The 20,614-nt window shown below is 37.2% G+C and overlaps 1 protein-coding gene across 16 annotated transcripts in view; it reads right to left on the reverse strand.

The window, feature by feature from the left end:
* Positions 1 to 20,614, reverse strand: part of phldb1b (pleckstrin homology-like domain, family B, member 1b) — a 77,071-nt gene that overhangs the window by 23,299 nt on the left and 33,158 nt on the right. For all 16 annotated transcript variants that reach the window (XM_055196241.2, XM_055196242.2, XM_073863271.1 and 13 more), the window contains 3 exons: positions 1,441 to 1,704; positions 1,213 to 1,356; positions 761 to 898 (listed from right to left, as the gene is read on the reverse strand). In XM_055196241.2, the coding sequence (XP_055052216.2) occupies positions 761 to 898; positions 1,213 to 1,356; positions 1,441 to 1,704 (546 nt within the window). The remainder of the gene's footprint in view (positions 1 to 760; positions 899 to 1,212; positions 1,357 to 1,440; positions 1,705 to 20,614) is intronic.

Raw genomic sequence — 20,614 nt, forward strand, 5'->3', positions numbered from 1 at the left:
CAATGGCAATACCGCAACACCGTGAAACCATGGTATTTTTGCTAAAGGCCCATGCCTAGTAGACACGCCCCTTATTGCTGATTGGCTACAATGTGTTTTGGTAGTCGGTGCCACTCTTTTCTCAAAGTTCATTTTTTTTAAATCAGGCACCCCACCTTTAATAGCAGGTTGGCAGATATTTGGTCATTTTGAGATGAAGCATTTCAACGTTTATCAGCTAACATAAAATTTTATTACATAATATAAATGTATATTTGTGACTATACTGTATATCTGTATCATACTGGCAACTATGGCTTGGCGATAATTTGGGTAATTTGGGGATGAATGGCTATATACACAATGAATATCTCTGTATTTTCTACAAAGTGGAATAAATGATTGACATCTCCCATAAGACTTTAAATTGCATTCAATCATTATTTATTAAAACAGTGTATTGAAAATAAAAAAGTTTTCTCCTTTTTTGAAAATACGCAGCTGCACGACATGCAAGCTGGTCGGAAAGCTAACACTTGACCTCAGTGCATTTCTGGCAGAGGAAAAATACCAATAAATGATCAAAATGCAACGCTTGTATAAGTATCGGTTAAAGAAGAATTGGTATCGGTCAACCACTATTTATGATTCAGAATATGACTTGTAAATCAAATTTACTTTAACACACATAATATAAGATGAGGTTTTAGGCATAATAGTCCATTTAATGAACAGTATATATTATATTCTTGAATGAATATAAACATTTGTGTGTATATACCTTGTCTTTCTCTCTCTGGATGGTGGTCTCCAGTTCAGTAAGTTTGCATTGCAGCTGGTTGACAATCTCGTTCTCGGCCTCGATCTGCTCCAGCTCAGCCTGTCTCTCTCCTTGCAGAAGAGCTCTCTCCATCTCCGCCTGTCCAGATCAACATGTCAGATAGAGCAATTCTCACACAGGCCAGGCAAACATACATTTTCTGTTCATTTACGCATCACTTCCTGATCCTTCCAGCTCATATCAACTGTAATTAGAGAAGCACTTCCTGTATATCCTTTAGTGTATTTAGCCCTTCAGAAATAACATTTCTGCTTCAGCACAGTGTGAATAAAAGTGTTGGTGTGCGAATTATGTTAGCTATGAGCTAAATGCACCGAAATAGCACAGGAAGGTGTGTATTTACAATAAATAACTGTTTTTTCACAGACTTCTATGCAAATTGAGTTGCTCACCTCCTGTTTGGACTCCTGAAGTTGCTGCTCCAGTTCTGTGATTCGAGCTTTTAGTTCATCTACCTTTGCCAGCGCTCGAACCCGCTCTTCCTCCAGGTACCCCAATTCCAGACGGCTGATACTCCCTGATCCCGGGTCTTCTGCCTAACACACATCATGCACAGTTTCCTTATTACCAGCTATTTGTTTTGCACATCTCTACTTAAAAAAAAGGACAATTAGTCTAACCTGTCCATTCTGTCCGTTAAGCAGAGCTGCCGGGTTCTCAGTGCTGCTGCCGTTCTCCTTTAGGTTCTCTTTTTGGTTCTCGCGCTGTCTCTGTGGCAACTTTAAGGAAGCGCTGCTCACACTGTCCGTAGAGGGACGCCTGACATCAAGTCCCTCCCTCGAGCCGAGCCCAGAGACGCCCATCCTGCTCAGATCGCCCGTCGGCCCGTCGCCCTTGTTATACTCTGCGCAGAGGTTTAAGATGGTCTCCAATCGCTGACGTTCCTAAAAGGCAACAAAGATGAGCCATTAGATGAGTGGTCCCTCTTGTTATTTAGTTTCCTCTGTGCCAAAGCGTCCCGCTGATGCCAATCTGATGAGAGAGGACAGGAAATAAACAGAAGCGCCACTGCCTGGGGCGACTCTTATCACAACCCTGTCCTTAACTGAGAGGACCCGGCTTTCAGCACACACACATCGCTTGTCAGATCGGGCGTCAGAAGTGCCGGCTACACAGATCGCTGAAACAAGCGTGTGACAACACAACTCGTGTTGCCTGGGGGGTCTGAATGTGGTAACAGCTGTCCCCTTAAGCACTGGACTCACACATTCTCTGTGTGACCTTTGACCACACATGCCATTCAACCCAGACCGAGGCACCGACTCTTGTTGAATCGCTGGATCTTTTAGGGTTGAGTAATAAAGTGCGCCCAATGCTAAGAAAAAGGAACAAAACAATTTGTGATTTTTTACATCAAATTTATTTTTTGATATATGATTATGATAATGTTTGAGTAATGTTTAGTGGGGGTTTTGTGCCGATAGTGTTGCTTTGTGGTATCAAGATTCACATATGTTGTATAAATTGTTGTCAGGTTTGATGCATGACTGAATTAATGATAATAAAGATGAATTAATGATGTGTTAAAGCATGTACTAATCATAAACTAATGAAGAGTCATCATTAAGTACAACCTATTTCATGACTCAACACATACATTTATTGTTAACTAATACACTTACTAACTAACAAACATGTCATGTTGTACTTAATGATGACTCTTCATTAGTTTATGATTAGTACATACTTTAACGCATTATTTATTCACATTTAAGTAAGAATTAATTTAGGTTTTAGTTTATTGGGTTGATTTCCCGGACAGGGATTATCTTAAGCCAAGACTAGACCTTAGTTTAATAAGGAGATATAACTTGTTTTAACAAACATGCCTAAAACATTACTTGTGTGCATTTTTAAACAAAGGGCACTGATGTATTTTAAGATATATCAGTGCAAGTTGTTTTCAGTTTGGACAGCTTTTACATTTACTTTATTCTAAGACTTAGACTAGTCTAATCTCTGTCTGGGAAACCGCCCTATTATGATTCATGGACACTTATTATAAAGTGTAACCAATAAAACTAAACCAAAACCAAACTAATACCTAAACTAAACTAATAACTAAACTAAACTAATAACTACAGGGCTCCAGATTTTGCCACCAAAATTTGAGAGTGTGCCACTGAATTTTACATCCATTCGCACATGTGCGACCAGTAAATTAAATTAAAAAATTTGTTGTGATGTGACACTGAATTTGAACGAATAACCAAATGAATAACTAAACGAATAACTAAACTAAACTAATCTAATCTAATCTAATCTAAACTAAACTAAACTAAACTAAACTAAACTAAACTAAACTAAACTAAACTAAACTAAACTAAACTAAACTAAACTAATAACTAAACTAATAACTAAACTAATCTAATCTAATCTAATCTAATCTAAACGAATAACTTAACTAAACGAATAACTAAACTAAACAAATAACTAAACTAAACTAAACTAAACTAAACTAGACTAAACTAGACTAAACTAGACTAAACCTAACCTAACCTAACCTAACCTAACCTAACCTAACCTAATCTAATCTAATCTAATCTAATCTAATCTAATCTAATCTAAACTAATCTAATCTAATCTAATCTGAACTAATAACTAAACTAAACTAAACTAAACTAAACTAAACTAAACAAATAACTAAACGAATAACTAATCTAATCTAATCTAATCTAATCTAATCTAATCTAATCTAATCTAATCTAATCTAATCTAATCTAATCTAATCTAATCTAATCTAAACTAAACTAAACTAAACGAATAACTAAACTAAACTAAACTAAACTAAACTAAACGAAAAACTAAACGAAAAACTAAACGAAAAACTAAACGAAAAACTAAACTAAACACTAAACTAAACACTAAACTAAACACTTAACTTAGCTTAGCTTAGCTTAGCTTAGCTTAGCTTAGCTTAACTAAACTAAACTAAACTAAACTAAACTAAACTAAACTAAACTATAAACTAAACTAAACTACTGATATTAATTTAGGTGTTCCTTTTATAGCTCAATTGGTAGAGCATTGCATTAGCAGCCAAAAGGTCATGGGTTCAATCCATAGGGAACATATGTGTACCTTGTAATGCAATAAGCCGCTCTGGATAAAAGCATCTGCCAAAGGCAATATACATTTGCATATATTTTAATACAGGTAGATTCAACAGCTGGCTGCCTTATACATTTAATTTTTTATTTTATTTGCCGTTTCCTTCTCCGTAGCTCCACCACATCTTCCCCGATTAGGAAACTCTTCTCTAGGTTGTAAAATACTTGCATGAGATAAAATCCACACCAAAAAACAAAGATACAAACAAAAACCATCACACCAGCATCCAAACAGGTCGAGTGTTCTCTCTTTGATGCTCTCTAGAGACTCGATGAGTCTGAACTTCAGTGTGGTTTTTGGAGTACTGGCATGAGTGTTCTCCAAACCCTCAATTAGCTCAACCTGTAATCATCAGCCTTCTCAATCCAGATCACAGCGTTTACACAGAGGAGAATCTGCTCAAACTGTTCCCATGGACGTTTAGCAACAAACATCAAATTACTTCAGTCAGAAAGGTACTTTGCTGTAAATGTCACTATTAAAAGGTATCAAAAATAAACATTTTAAGGACACGTTACCATAAAAAACTATGTTACCTATGTACCATTCTATCAGTACCACGAAAATACCATAATATAGGATCATTACCATCCCCACACTCACGATCCAAACTCACTTTGACATGAATCAGAAACATGTCTTTACCTGAAAGTGCTCCTTTTCATCGAGACAATTACACGTTTAAATTGCAAAAAGCCCCCGTGTTTTCATTCCTCGGACCCTTCTAATACTGACGGGTGATATCACACAAAGTGTCTTGTCTGCTACAATTTTTCCCAGTAATTGCTGTATACTGTAACAGCTAATTATAGTCACTCAAGAGCCAAGGGCGACATCACCCAATTTAGGGACTTAAGGTCAAAAGCCATGCAATGTTTTACACTTAAACACCATTACGTTTTCTTGTTTTCACTTCAAAAGCAATTGTTTAGGCCAGTACCAAGCAGACCCAATGTTCAAAACTTATTTATGAGTTTAAAGGGTCTTCTAAAGCTGTCATTAACAGGTCCCGTGAGCGAAGGAAACTGATTGGGAACACCCAGAGTTTTAAAAGTGCTCTGGGGAACATGGGGGCTGTAATGAACCATGGAGAAGTGTTAATCATTTGATCTGGTTTCTTTAGGCCTTACTGAGCCTCTGATCTAGTTTATAGTTGAAGTTTATAACTGTGTGTTTCAAATCAAAATGGGGCTACCTGAACACTTCTAAAGCAATACACTGTTTAATTGTGCTGTAAAGTTGGCCCAATCCAAAACATGCAGGAATACAACTCAATTTTACATAAAAAGTGCAATATTACACCGTATGCATGCACAAAGACTCAATACACGACAACACAGTGCCATTCTTACATGTTGAAACCTTTAAACTTAAGCACATAGTTATCAAATACATCATATTTTTTTTATATATTACATAGTTGTTATGCTTTACAAACTCATTTAGATAAAGAATAGAATTAAAATCCACAGATATCACTCACCCTCATTCTGATGTGTTAATTTAACACTGTCTTGTGATGCTCTTAGATGTATCCTCATGGAGAAGCTCTCCAAAAGTCACACATACACACATATGCCAAGACAGATGAACAAATAGACTCTCAAGTTCCTCCGCCTCCAACACACACACACACACACACACACACACACACACACACACACACACGGTCTCTCTCACTCTCATTGGTGAACATACGTACATCAAGTAATATCACTACATTTGTGTCACTGTTCATTTCTCTGCTGGGGCTCCTAAATGAGACATGATTCATGATTTGGCAGGTTTTTTTATGTGGCCGAATAGTTGCTTGTTTATCTATCAGGCTTTGACACATAAGGGAGGATCAGTCAGTAGCTTAAACCACATTCATTCTGACCCACTCAAAGATGGGTCACTGCCTAGTAAACAACACAGATCGGGTGGGTGTGTGGCTATATACTCAACATAAACTGTAGGAAAGTGTAGGAAGTACCAGTCAAAAGTGCTGCTCGTTCTTTCTTATTACTGTTTGTATGATGATATAATATTATGCCATCACAAATAAAACAAACAGAAGAACAGAAAATTATGTAGTGACCAAAAATATTCTAGATTTAATAAAATAGCCAGTCTTTGCATAGATAAGGGGTTTTCAAACTGTGGGTCGCACAGTGGGAATAATGTGGGTGGTGCAAAGTCGCTTGATACTGCAATTAAACTTACATTTCATTAATTAAATGAAAAGGAAAATAATAGCTACTCAATTATAAAAAAGAAAAAAGTGTTTTCCGTCATATTTACATTTAAAAATATGTTATTGGATCCTGGGATAGATTATACCAAATTTGAATGTGTTGAAAAATAAAAAGTTTGGCCTAGACTATAGCTTTGCTGATTCAGTTTTTTTTATCAACCATCTTCATGAGGGGTCATCAGGGATACTTTAAATAACAGTACTGGACACTATATTTTGTTTGATCACTGTCTGCTCCAGTTCACCAAAAACAAACAATAAAAATACAATTAATGAATTAATTATAGCTTTGCAATAACATTCCCACAGGGAGCATGTCTTTTTTTTAAACCAATGTAAAACATTTATACTTTTACCTTCTTTAAAGGGACACTCCACTTTTTTGAAAATATGCTAATTTTCCAGCTCCCCTAGAGTTAAACATTTGATTTTTACCATTTTAGGATCCATTTAGCACATCTCCGGATCTGTCGCTAGCCCTTTTAGCATAGCTTAGCACAATCCATTGAATCTGATTAGACCATTAGCATCGCGCTAAAAAATAACCAAAGAGTTTGAATGTTTTTCCTATTTAAAACTTGACTATTCTGTAGTTACATCGTGTATTAAGACAGACGGAAAATTTAAAGTTGCAATTTTCTAGGCAGATATGGCTAGGAACTACAATCTCATTCTGGCGTAATAATCAAGGACTTTGCTGCCGTAACATGGCTGCAGGAGGCGCAATGATATTATGCACTGCCCAAAAATAGTCCCCTGCTATTGAAAGTGACCAAGGGGACCATTTTCGGACAGTGTGTAAAAAAGTGGAGTGTCCCTTTAAGGTCATATGAAACATTTCAGTCAATTGTGTCCCCACCGAAACATCCATAGCTGCAAAGCCTCGCTCAGATGGAAATATTGTTAATTTAAAAATTACAGTTTAGTCAGCAACTAGCCTACATACAGTACATGCTGAACCCCAGATGGAAAGAAGCAGAGGGTTTCCACTGATCCAGTAGGCACAATATGACTGTAAAACCGTTTAGCACTTCATACCTTCCACATGACCGCAATGAACAAAGTTGGTTCTGTTTGCAAAGCAAGCATATTTTACATTCACACTCGCCCTTTAAGGCAAGTCAGTTTACTCAGCGGCCATATTTGTTCTGCTCCTTATTGCAAGAACTTAAATGTGGACTGAAATCTTCAAAACTTTGATTATCTGACAATAACATTTAAAATTAGGAATACAATTTGACAGGAGTGGTATGATAAATTAAGTTGCTTCAGTTCAAACCACACAAAATAAATGGCCATTGGCTTTTGTAACTGTGAAGCAGGGTTTCCATTGTTACAGCCAAAATAACTGAAAAATTGCAAAGTTTAAAGGTGCAGTGTGTAATTTTTAGAAGGACCCCTTGACAGAAATGCAAAATAATATACAAAACTATATTATCAGGGAGTATAAAGACCTTTTTATAATGAACCGCTATGTTTTTATTACCTTAGAATGAGACGTTTTTATCTACATACACCGAGGGTCCCCTTACGTGGAAGTCGCCATTTTGTGCCGCCATGTTTCTACAAAAGCCCTTAACGGACAAACTTTTTTACTAAGTTGTCTCCGTCAATTACATGTTTTCCCGGTGGCGGCTACCATAGCTTCTCTATGCGTTTCAAAAGCGAGGGGTGAGCAGTGGACTGAGCCGTTGGTTGCAATTCGCAACCTCACCTCTGGATGGCGCTAAAATTTGAACAATGCACCTTTAATATGTGTAAAATCAAGTTTACGGTTTAAAAATTGGTCACACTGCAAAATATCAGATTAAAAACATAATCAAGGAGAAAATTTATGTCACACACAGGTGAAAAATAAAATCTAATCTGGGCAACAACCAACTATGGTGTGATTGCAGCCAAAATGTAAATGTCTCATGTATGTGTAAGATTGAACCAAGGGGGTTAACAGCAACACTGGAAGAATAAACTAAGAGCTTAAACTCTCATCAACCAATCAGAGCACAGGATGCGCAGGCCACGCCTTCTGACCCCAGCTCATGCATGCCACAGTTTGAAGTGACACGCTTTCAGCCCTTCTTCCGGAGGATCTCGACCCCCTGCTATTACGGAGCCACACTCCTGCTATTCTTGACCTTATTATTGTGTGGCCTGGTCACGGTGCCACTCTTACTGCTGGCTGTGACAAATTGTTTGAATACTTTAAACCAGGCTGCCATCCTAAATCAGCACCATTGTGGATCTCAATAAATATTTAAGTGATTTTAAAGTGTGATATTATGTTCCCAAAGTACTGCCAGTGTTTAAATAGCGTTATCACATTTGGGGTAATCATCATCTAAATTACCCACTCACATACTTACAATACAGCTGGTCCTGTATATTATCATTAAGCAGAAATAGGCCATAAAAAATGAGACACTACACTTTCTGTTTTCTCATTTACAAAACGTGCATGAAGAATTCCCACAGGTTTAAAAACAGCAAAACATCCCAACAAGCTCAGACTACAGACTACACCAAGCACAGTAACATTCAGCTCTGCAGTAAACATCCTGACACTTCAGTTGTTGAATTATGGGGTATTTAAAACTGCATAAATGACTGCGTTCTTTACTGAATATATTTGAAAAACGGCACACCACCATAAACCAAACCGACGGGAGCATCTGTTCAAGTTGCACACCAGCATGATAACCTCAAACCTAGCATAGGAGTTTGAGAAGAAACAGTTTACACTTCTGGAATCCAAAAAAATGTCAAGATAAATGTGAAACATAGGAACCCTGCTTCTGTCAAAATAAGCCACCCAGAGTTTAAATGGAAATTGCATAGTAGTCCTGAATACCTCCATAAAACCATCAAATAGTATTTGCTATTCTAAACATAACTGTGAGGAAATGTCAAATAGTCCCAAAAAAAAATCGCAAACACAACTGTAGACTTGGATCTCAGTTCTGACACAAGAAGCTGTTAATAAAGCATATACTCTGAGATCTGTTCCTCCCTCGGGCCCCAGATGAACGAAAAAATTACTCCATGATTTCCACTGTTGTTGTGTCTAACTCAATAAAAGATGGATGAGGTGACTGCTTCATATCAGCAGTTTTAGTATTTACATTAACATTTTCTTCAACAAAAACAAAGCTTAACATGATCGTTTTTCACGTCTTCTCTCTCTGCAAAATTTGGTGTGTTGGTGTGTTTGTTGTAGTCCAAGAAAAGAGATTTATGTTGGAGATAACTTGCATAATCGTTTACTTTGGGGTATGTATCTTTTGCATATCGTTAACATGTACTAATACACACTTATACACCAAAGGACATGAAAAAAATAGTGAATCGGATCATTGCTACTCTTTAAAATGAATCTACCATAACAGTTACCGATGACTGCTTCTCTAATCTGTAAGCCAGGTTAACCATGAAGGATGTGTCAGTGACTAGTTTATTTGGACCAGATTGCTCCTCCGAATCACAACCTCTAATGGCGCTTTTCCATTGCATAGTACCCCACGGTTTGGTTTAGTTTGGGTCGGGTCAGCTTACTTTTGGGAGCTTTTCCATTGGGATCACTTCGTAGTACCCGATACTTTTTTTCGTACCACCTCGGTTGGGGTTCCAAGCGACCCGAGCTGATACCAAACGTGACGCGTAAACACTGTAGATCACTGATTGGTCTGAGAGTATCGTCATCGGCGTCATCCTATTATGTAAAATATTAGCTTTAGCTTACTGCTAGCTTGCGCTGTCTCGAGCAAACATGTTGTCATCTGTGCTCTGCTATAAGTTTCCAAACACCCTTTTAGCGATGAAAAACATCCACAGGTTGTGAATCAAGAACACATAAAAGTTTTTTCCAGACTTGCAGTTTGTGGCGGCACATTCGCGACGTGCACGTCAGTATTATTTATGTTTTAATGCAACTTCATTGAGGCTCAGCGGAGCACCGTCGACTGACGCCACGGGTGTTTGAACAGAAACTGTCATGTGAGACAGAGGTAGTTATAAACGCGATGTGCAAACATCTATTTGTGGTGCCCAATTTTAATTATGTGGCGGACTGATAAATAAATAAATAAATGTATGGGAAAGTACAACGACGCTCTCACTTGTATGATGTCACAGCCGTATACAGCGCAAATATAACGACACGCCTATAATCCCTCCCACTGCGAAGTGATACTAAACTCAATGGAAAAGCTAACCACGCCAAAGTGAGGTGAGCTGACCCGACCCAAACTAAACTAAACCGTGGGGTACTATGCAATGGAAAAGCGCCATAAGTACGATAAATAATTGTTGCTTTTAGGTTCTGTTGAGCGTAGGGATGGGCAATATAAACGATATGCAATATAAACGATACAAAATTGGCATACGATAGAGATTTTAAATCTATTGCACTATCGCGATAATGCGTGTTGATGACACAATCTACCCGCGAACTTTAGAGCCACGAGCTGCAGCCGAATAAACATGGATGAAAGCGTCAGTGTTTAGTGTTATAAAAATAATTAACTGTGTTTTTTAGCATATAGATCTTGTCGGCTTTATCATTTTAAGAGTAGATCACCACAAAAAAAAGTCTGGACACCCCTGCTGTAGAGTGTGTCAGGCAAAAGTTCCAGCTAAGAGAGGTAACAAGACTAATCTGGCCATAACGGTTTACTTTTACTTACTTTTTTAGCAGTTTGGCTTTTCTAAGGGTCTATGTAACCGGTTCTGAAATGAGTCTATTGAAATTATTATATCGCAATACATATCGCTATCGCAAGAGGCTGCAATGTATAACGCAATATGGATTTTAGGTCATATCGCCCATCCCTAGTTGAGCGTGTTGAATATGTAGTTTTGTATGTTGTGTTCTGTGCACTCAAGATAACTGGCAAACTATTGTTATAGTTTTGCTAATCTGCTATCGGCCTAATATTGTCTACAAATGTGTTGATTAATAATACATAACGCCTGGCGCTCTTATTGGAGTCACGATGAAAGATAGAGCAATACGTTGGTTTGAAACTTTTGTGCTTTACAGTTCTCTGTCTGTTCGGCTAACGCATATAATGTTATTGTTTGGGTATTTACTACCAAGCGGTGTTGGACCCGGTTTGCTAATGTAAATGGTAAGCAACTTTTTCCTTCGAGGCTTTATTTATATAGCAGTGTGGAATAGTGTTGGGCGATATGCCCTATTTGTATTTTTTACTAATTTATGACAAGCCACTTCAGGGTTTCCCGAAGCACTTTGCAGTTCGGGTGGCCCGCCTAAGCTGGGAAACCCAAAAAAAAGTAGTGCGGACGCGCTTCACGCCGAAATGGTCCGTCCGTCAACTGTCTGGAGGATAGCCAGTTGATAAAAAAGCGTATCCGTGAGAACTGTAAGTGGACTTATGTTTTGGGTTTATTTAAGCCTGTTATTGTATTAGTCTATAGTTCTTGCAAATTTAAAGTAAGTTAGCTGGTGATTTTGTAGTTTGAGCAACCTGCTAGCTAGGTTTCACGTGCCTGTTGATTCGATATAATTGTTGAGCGCTCTTGATCACGTTTTTTATGTGCATTATTTACATGCTACAGTAGTTACTTTTCTTTAAGATAATGTTATTAATAGTGGGAAATAATCAGTTTTTAAAATCTTCACGCTATCTATCATCATTCGCAATACGTTCTACAACATCTGCTTCAGTTTGTGTTTATTAACCCTTTAGTTTCACTTCATCATGCAGCTATTTTCGTAGGAGGTATCGGTTAAAACATTTAATTCATTAATAATCTAGTATGTGTTGCCAACCCTACCACCTTAACTACAAATTTTCTGCAGGAAACAATGCTACTTGATTGGTGGACAAAAAGAAGCTGATTTACTCTAAGGGCAACACTATCACGACTGCAACCTTCTTAAAACTGATGCCATTAATCCTGCGTAAAATTTGCTGCATGCCAGGGAGCGGGAACAACATACCTCCTGGTTTTCAACCCCTGCGTTTCTAACAACATCTGCTGGAGCCGCGTGTATTACAAACTCATGTAAGCAAGTAAATGAGTAAAGTTTATTTATATAGCACCTTTCACAGATGAAATCACAAAGTGCTTTACAAAATATAACAATAAAACTTAAATGTACAATAAAACATTCTTGCAGGGTGAAAAAAAAGAAATTTTTAGAGACAATAAAACTTCAACTCTAAAATAATAAAACACACAACAACAGGGACGAAACTATAAAAATGTGCAAGGAAGAGTCTCAGTAATGTCATTACAAGTTCACGTGCGAGAAGCAGTCCATGCCACGTGCGTTCAAGTCTCAACAAGAGTCCAAGACGTGCGCATTACAAGTCGAGGTGCATGCGAGAAAGAATCCGTGCACGTTACTAGCTCTCTCGCGCAAAGTGAAGGCCCACTTTCATGCGAGAAAAAGCATGCAATGCGCATGTTACTGTAAAACTATAATGAAAAAAATAACTATTGCCAACTATCGCCATGAAAGCCCACTATCGGCCATATGTCTGATGATCGTAAATTCACGATACTATTATCTATCGGCACAATCCTAGTGGAACAGTATCATTATTATAAAGAATGAAAAAGATGCAAGCAGCATGCACTGTAGTCCCTTTCCACTGTAAACACAGAGTAATGTGTAACTGTGACCAATCAAAATGGAGTAGCATCACGCAAAGGAGGGGTTTGGAAAGGTGAATCATTGGGAGTCGTTGGGAAATAAGGAAAAATTAAATGCTGTGTATTTTAAGTGTTTTTGTCCTTGCATGCATGTAAACCTGTTGTTGGGGACTCTCATAAGTACATATTAACCTTTCTAATAGCATAATATGGGCACTTTAAATATCAATCAAGCCTTCACATCACATCTTGAGCAGAGACTATATGCACCTGGATCTGTTAGCTGCAATTTATTAATTCAATAATAATATAGGCCTGTTTTGATAATGATTTCATTACACTCCAGACAAACCCTCTATGCTACTTAAACCAATTTATCTGATAAACCAATTCAAATCTCACAGCACACAGACAGGTCTGCTTTTTATTCTGCTTTGTAGCAAAGAATGAATCTGCATATTACAACCGAGTATTGCACGGAATAAAAGCAAACCATTCATATCAGGGATGCATTATCCTCTTAGAGCAGACAAAAAACAGACCCTCTCTCTCTAAGGCTATGTTTACATTAATGCGTTTATCCTTTAAACGCGTTACTTTTGCTACGTTTACGCCTTTCATCTACACTACATCACCGTTTTCGACCCTCATAAACGGATTCGTTTGCAAACGCTGAAGACCCTGTTTTAGTTTGAGAACTCAGACGTTGCTCTGAGTGTAAATGAACGTAGACGGAGTCTTATGTAAACGAACAGCTGATGTTAACGTGACAGCGCATCATTTTCAAAGAAAAAAATATTTTTATTCAGGTAAATGGAGGTTTGCAACGGAGGTTTTGCCAAAAATAGTAGGCTACATCTACCAACCAGCTATTATAAACGCTATATCGGATTGTTTTAACATGCATCCTTATAGATAACGACAATGTCTGTTTTATATTAATGTTTAAGTATTGTTGGGTTTAATGTGTTTATGTTTTGTTTAAATTTAGTTAGCTTACGAAAGATAGACTGTAATTTTAAACGCAATATAGGGCGTTGCAAAGGCCAATATGAAGGGAGAATTGTAATGGGTCAGACATTATTTTTCAGTTTAATGTAAGTTTTGTTTGCTACTTTAAAATGATTTTCGTTTCAGATAAATTGTCTCTTAATTTTAATCGATGTTTTGTTGATAAGTTTTGTGAATATAAATTAATAAAAACAATAAACTCAACGTCATTAATATAATGCTTGTTTAGGCGCTTGCGCTTTTATTTGTGTGTTGCTACCGTATAGGACGTGCACAGACCTCGCACACTTTTAAAAATTAATGCAATAAGTATTTCGGGTAGGCTTAAGCAACACTTCACCTCTTACTATGTTTGATTGAAGTTTGCATTTGCTGAAATTTATTTTTGCTTTAAGTTTGCTACTATTTAGTACTGTTCACTTGAATGCTTTCTTTTAAAATCATAAAGACCTTTCTGATAGGTTATAAAATCAAAATTAACCTATTAATCATATTAATATGTTGTAGGGGGGAGATATAACAGTAGAAGTGTTTATGTTTTGTACAAATTTAGTTAGCTTACGAAAGATAGACTGTAATTTAAGCGCCATATAGGCGTTGCAAAGGCCAATATGAAGGGAGAATTGTAATGGGTCAGACATTATTTTCCAGTTTAATGTAAGTTTTGTTTGCTACTTTAAAATGAATTTCGTTTCAGATAATTTGTCTTTTAATTTTAATCGATGTTTTGTTGATAAGTTTTGTGAATTTAAATTAATAAAAACAATAAACCCAACGTCATTAATATATAATGCTCGTTTAGGCGCTTGCACTTTTAGCTAACCTTATTCTGTGTTGCTAGCGGAGGACGTGCACGGACCTCGCACACTTTTAAAAATTAATGCAATAAGCATTTCTGATAGGCTAAAGCAATACTTCATCTCTTACTATGTTTGATTAAAGTTCGCTACCGTTTAGTACTGTTCACTTGAATGCTTTCTTTTTAAATCATAAAGACCTTTCTGTTTAGTTATAAAATCAAAATTAACCTATTAATCATATTAATATGTTGTAGGGGGGAGATAGAACAATATAAGACTTTCCCAAACACATTTTTATAGGTTCAAAAATAATGTCTGTTATAGTTGCCAGCAAAGGACCCATGTATGACTTTTTGTCAATATCGCACACCCCCTAGGCTGCGTAAACGCGCAAAGGTAAGCTATTATTAGAGTAATAAGTTATTTTACACTTTTATGCGCATGCCCAGTTACATGATTGTTCATGATTCATGCGTTTATGGTGGTGTATAGTGTGGATGAAGATTCTTTTTAAAATGCCAGTATAAACGAGGATCGTTTTCATATTAAAATGCCGTTTTAAAACGCAAATGCTCTAATGTAAACATGGCCTAAGTGCCTTTTGATTCCCGACCAACGAACATGACACAAGCACAGTGCAGCAACAGATCAATAAAGGTCAATATTACACTCTGTCTGTTACCTGTACAAATGCATCCATACTGCAGAATACATGGACAGCCTCACCATTACATTTCTGGTCATTGGCAAGTGGGCACTCCTCAGGACGCATACTATCTAAGCTCCCAATATTTAAGTATCATAATGTATTGATAAAATTTTTGTTCGTGAATTAATGACTACAGTCACCAATAATAAAGTAATGTAACATAATATATGGATGGAGGTATGGACGGATAATTAAATAGGTTATTGCCGTGCATCAACAGGAAACAAAGCACTCAATATTGTTCCTCCCTGCCTTGATTACAAGAGGCAGAGTCAAAATGAGTAAAGTCTGCACTGACCCAGATAACCACTGCCACAGAAAGTCATTTAACTGTCTCCTTTGCCCAAATACTTCCTCTCCCTCGCTCTGAGCAGAACCTCGGCATTAATCCGTCTAACTGACTTGCACTGAACTGCAAGTACACATAAAGTTAACATATTAAATCAACAAATGTTCCAGAGGGATCATCGGAATAGTGCTTTTATCTTCAGAAAGATTTTAATTGCTCTTTACTGGGTCAAACAGTAGTAACATGTAAGAACAATACATGACTTTCCCCCATGGACAGTTTTATTGTTCAGTGGTTACTCTGTCATAGCTCAGGAAAGATCTGTCAAGGTTACGCTTCATTTAAAAATCAACTTGTTACTGATGATTCTCTTAAAATTAAATGGATAGTTCACAGAGAAAAAAAGACAATTCTGTCATTTTTACTGCCTCTTATGAGTTACTTTATTTTTTTTAAACACAAAGGGGCACACAGTTGATGCTACCTATTGACTTCCACAGTATTTTTTTCCTACTATCGATGCAAATGGTTACCATAACCTGTGTGCTTTCCATCATTTATTAAAATATCTTATTTTATTTTATGCATACAGGTTTAGAACAGCATGAGGGTGAGTACATGGTTTTTTGGGTGAACTATCCCTTTAATGAGATATAACACTAATAAAACTTTGGTCTTGGGTGATATTTTGGCCATGATGAAAAATGTAAATATTCGTATTAAATCATCTTGGCATTTTTTTTAATATATTTTAATATTCACAATAAAATCATCTTGGCAAATCTCAGGAAAGTTTGAGATGTAATTCAGATCTAATCCCAAACATGAGATTACTATAGGGATTGTAATCAAAGAAGCAGCACATCTGATCTCTACTCAATTTCATTGTTAGAAAAAACATCTGCGATATTAACTATTTTCCCCCAATAACTGTAAAACTGAAATTATCTCAGCTTTTTGCTCAAAATTTGGTATTTTTGAAGAAACCTACCCATATATTTGAAAAAACCTACCCATACTATATATTTGGTGATGAAGATAGGATAAAACAGTTTTTTTGTTTTTGGAAGCAGAGGGATTGTTCTTTTATTTGATATATTGTATGTTTATTAGGGCTGAGTATCGATTCAGATGTTCCAGATCGATTCGATTTCGATTCACAATCTATCGATTCGATTTCGATTCACTTTTCGGTTCCGGTTCTCTGGTCGGTTTTTATGCTCGATTCCCGATTCAGCAAAATGAATATAGATTTAATACAAATACTATATTTATTAATAAGAACAGTGAACAGAGGTTTACAAGTGGGTAATTAATAAAAAGAAATTAAAAGCCACAACAGTATCGTGGTCATCTTGCTTGCGAAATCTAAAATGCTTCCATACCTCTGACTTTTTATGTGAAGGTGGCATCAATGTTGTCGAGTCACCTGAAACCGCCATTTTAAGCAAAAAAGAGGGTGACATCTAGTGAAGAAGACTAATAATTAGATTAACGTTAATCTTACATTCAATGTTTGTGGAAATAAATATGAAAAAAATCTATTCTGCTCTTTGAGAATCGATTTTGAATCGACTACGTTTAAAAAACGATTAATCAAATAAATTTTTGCCCAGCCCTAATGTTTATATATATTTAAAGAAGAACATTAAACTTTGGTGAAAATCATAAAAAATGCTGGCGCTGGCTGGCAACAAAAAAACAACAACGCTGACGGTGAAGGAGTTAAGGCGATTTGTGGCTTGGTGTTTTTTGTTAATGTTGCCCTTCGTCTCTGCCCCTTACACATATTTGCAAACTGTCCAGTGAAGATTGCTATATTTGATGCGTTAATCCATGAGAACAGTGAAACACTATTTGTCACTCATGTCACATGTCCACTCTTTTTGTTTGACCACCCACCAAAGTAAAGATGCTTATGTCTTCATCGACATATTCCTACTTTGAAGTTTTCCCAAGTTTAACGTGACCTACCATCTCTTTGACCCCCAAATAGTCACTTTCATCTTACATTAAAATCCTCTGCATTAAATGTGACAGGTTCATAAAATAGCCTCCACACTATATAGATGGTTTTAGTGGTTACGAGCCTGAACCGACATAAACTTCCGGTCTGTATTTATTTATCCTCTGGCTTGTGGCTAAGCTGACTTCTAAAACATACCTTGTAGAAAATAAAATGATTTGGTTTGCTATAGGGATGCACCGATATGGAAATTTTGGGCGATACCGATAACTCTTTATATTTGCGGGCCGATAACCGATATACATGTACATCTGTCTGAGTATTTCACAATCTGTTCAGTTACTGGGATTTTCATGTACAACCTTTTAAGGGTTTACAAAGAATAGTGTGAAAGGGGAAAAACATCCAGTATGTGGCAGTCCTGTGGGGGAAAAGTGCCTTGTTGATGCTAGAGGTCAGAGGAGAATGGGGCGACTGATTCAAGCTGATAAAAGAGCAACTTTGACTGAAATAACCACTCGTTACAACCGAGGTATGCAGCAAAGCATTTGTGAAGCCACAACACGCACAACCTTGAGGCAGATGGGCTACAACAGCAGAAGACCCCACCGGGTACCACTCATCTCCACTACAAATAGGAAAAAGAGGTTACAATTTGCACAAGCTCACCAAAATTGGACAGTTGAAGATTGAAAAAATGTTCCCTGAGTCTCGATTTCGGTTGAGACATTCAGATGGTAGAGTCAGAATTTGGTGTAAACAGAATGAGAACATGGATCCATCATGCCTTGTTACCACTGTGCAGGCTGGTGGTGGTGTAATCATGTGGGGGATGTTTTCTTGGCACACTTTAGGCCACTTGGTGCCAATTAGGCATCGTTTAAATGCCACTGCCTACCTGAGCATTGTTTCTGACCATGTCCATCCCTTTATGATCACCATGTACCCATCCTCTGATGGCTACTTCCAGCAGGACAATGCACCATGTCACAAAGCTTGAATCATTTCAAATTGGTTTCTTGAACATGACAATGCGTTCACTGTACTAAAATGGCCCCCACAGTCATCAGATCTCAACCCAATAGAGCATCTTTGGGATGTGGTGGAACGGGAGCTTCGTGCCCTGGATGTGCATCCCACAAATCCTCATCAACTGCAACATGCTATCCTATCAATATGGACCAAAATTTCTAAAGAATGCTTTAAGCACCTTGTTGAATCAATGCCATGTAGAATTAAGGCAGTTCTGAAGGCGAAAGGGGGTCAAACACAGTATTAGTATGGTGTTCCTAATAATCCTTTAGGTGAGTGTATGAACAGAGGTAATTTACTTGTAGTTTATTTCCCTTGTTATCAGAAATAAACTACTGTAAAAAGACTTTGTTGTTATAAAAGCCATTTGTTTATGTGGGTGCTGCTGAAACCCTCCAGGGCTCCAGACTAACTTTTTTCACTAGGAGCACAGTGGCCCCCAACTGGAAATTTTAAGGGTGCAACCAGAAAAATTAGGGGCACACACCGTAAATCAACATGCTAACCAAATATTCACATTTCTACTAATTTACACTGTATTACTAATAAATACTTTAATGATAGACGCAGAAAGTACAATGTGCTGTTTCTAATTCAGTGTCACATCACAAAAAAAAGGTCAAATTTGGTCAAATTTACTGGTCACACATGTGCGACTGGATGTAAAATTCAGTGGCACACTCAAATTTTGGTGGCAAAATGCCCTGCCCTGCCCTCTATATTACACTTTGACTGAATTGTAAGCTTCCCCTATATCTTGTTCTTATTGTTAGTTATGCTAACAATAAATGATGTCTTTATGAATAACAGTATCTATTCAACTTCCTCTATTACTTCACTACAACTAAAATTGCTAGAAGCCAAAGAAATATCACTAATGTCAAAGCATGAGATGTCCTTGCAGGCACAATAAGTCTAGAGCATCCTTTGAGACTGTAAGACATAATGTGTGTCACTCAATTATTTTATTTTAAAAAGAAAATACAATTTTTTGGTTCTGGCTAAAATATGCTTCTCAGCAAAACCTCCTCACTAACTTTTCCACTTTACTCCGCAGCAAATGTCAGTTTTACGGAGTAATGGAAATGTGATGTCATCATGGAAGCTCTCAGTTAGAAAAAACAAGGTCATCATCAGCAAGGCTGGCATTTAATATGGCACTCCAGCTGACGGACGGTTTTCTAGTGACTAATGCCATATGCCAAGTGTGTGTGCCAAGGCTGTATCTAAAGAAAGCATGTGTGCCGCTGGAGCCTTGTGGCAGTTTAGGGATGATAAATTATAAAATGCAGACCGGACTGACTTTTAATTGGTCAACTGCACATGTGTATGTGAAATAAAAAAGATTTACAGACACTAATGATATGGTTTTAACACAATAACTGGCATTTTGTTTGCAATTGTTTCCTAAATCGTATGTACATGTAAGTGCGAATCCATTAACAAATTCACACATGGACTAAAACGTGCAGTGTGTACACATAATACACCCATTACTATATAAATTATAGCACACATTATATAAATTATAGTTTATTACATTTCTGCACTTTGTTCTTAACATCAACTTCAGTTCAAAACTTATAGCTGCCCTCTCAGACTTGGCCCCATCAAAATTAATATAAGGTTTAACAGAAACCCTTGGCAAAAGTACAGTGCTGTCTCACTCAACAGGGGCTCATTAGAGGGGAAAGCGGTGGAGAGATGAAGTCGTCGCAGCAATCGTCTCATTCTCCATTACTACAGCAGTCATGTGTTCTGTAATGCGGCATGGTACGTGCCACAGACGACGTGACCCGCTGTCCTGACCTCTCCTACATACGACAGTCATCTGCCAAAAGGAAGATGAACACCCACTACAATCCCTGGAGCAAATTTCTGCTTGTCATGCTAGGCGTCTTCCAGATTCCACTCTGTATGACCCACAGAGCAAATAAATGAGCAAAACATGACTGATCTGTACATCAGATGCATAAACGTCTAATGCGTTTGTTGAAATACTGTATAGATGAGTGCTGTTTG

Source organism: Misgurnus anguillicaudatus, chromosome 24 (genome assembly GCF_027580225.2).
Source record: "Misgurnus anguillicaudatus chromosome 24, ASM2758022v2, whole genome shotgun sequence".
Lineage (NCBI taxonomy): Eukaryota > Metazoa > Chordata > Actinopteri > Cypriniformes > Cobitidae > Misgurnus > Misgurnus anguillicaudatus.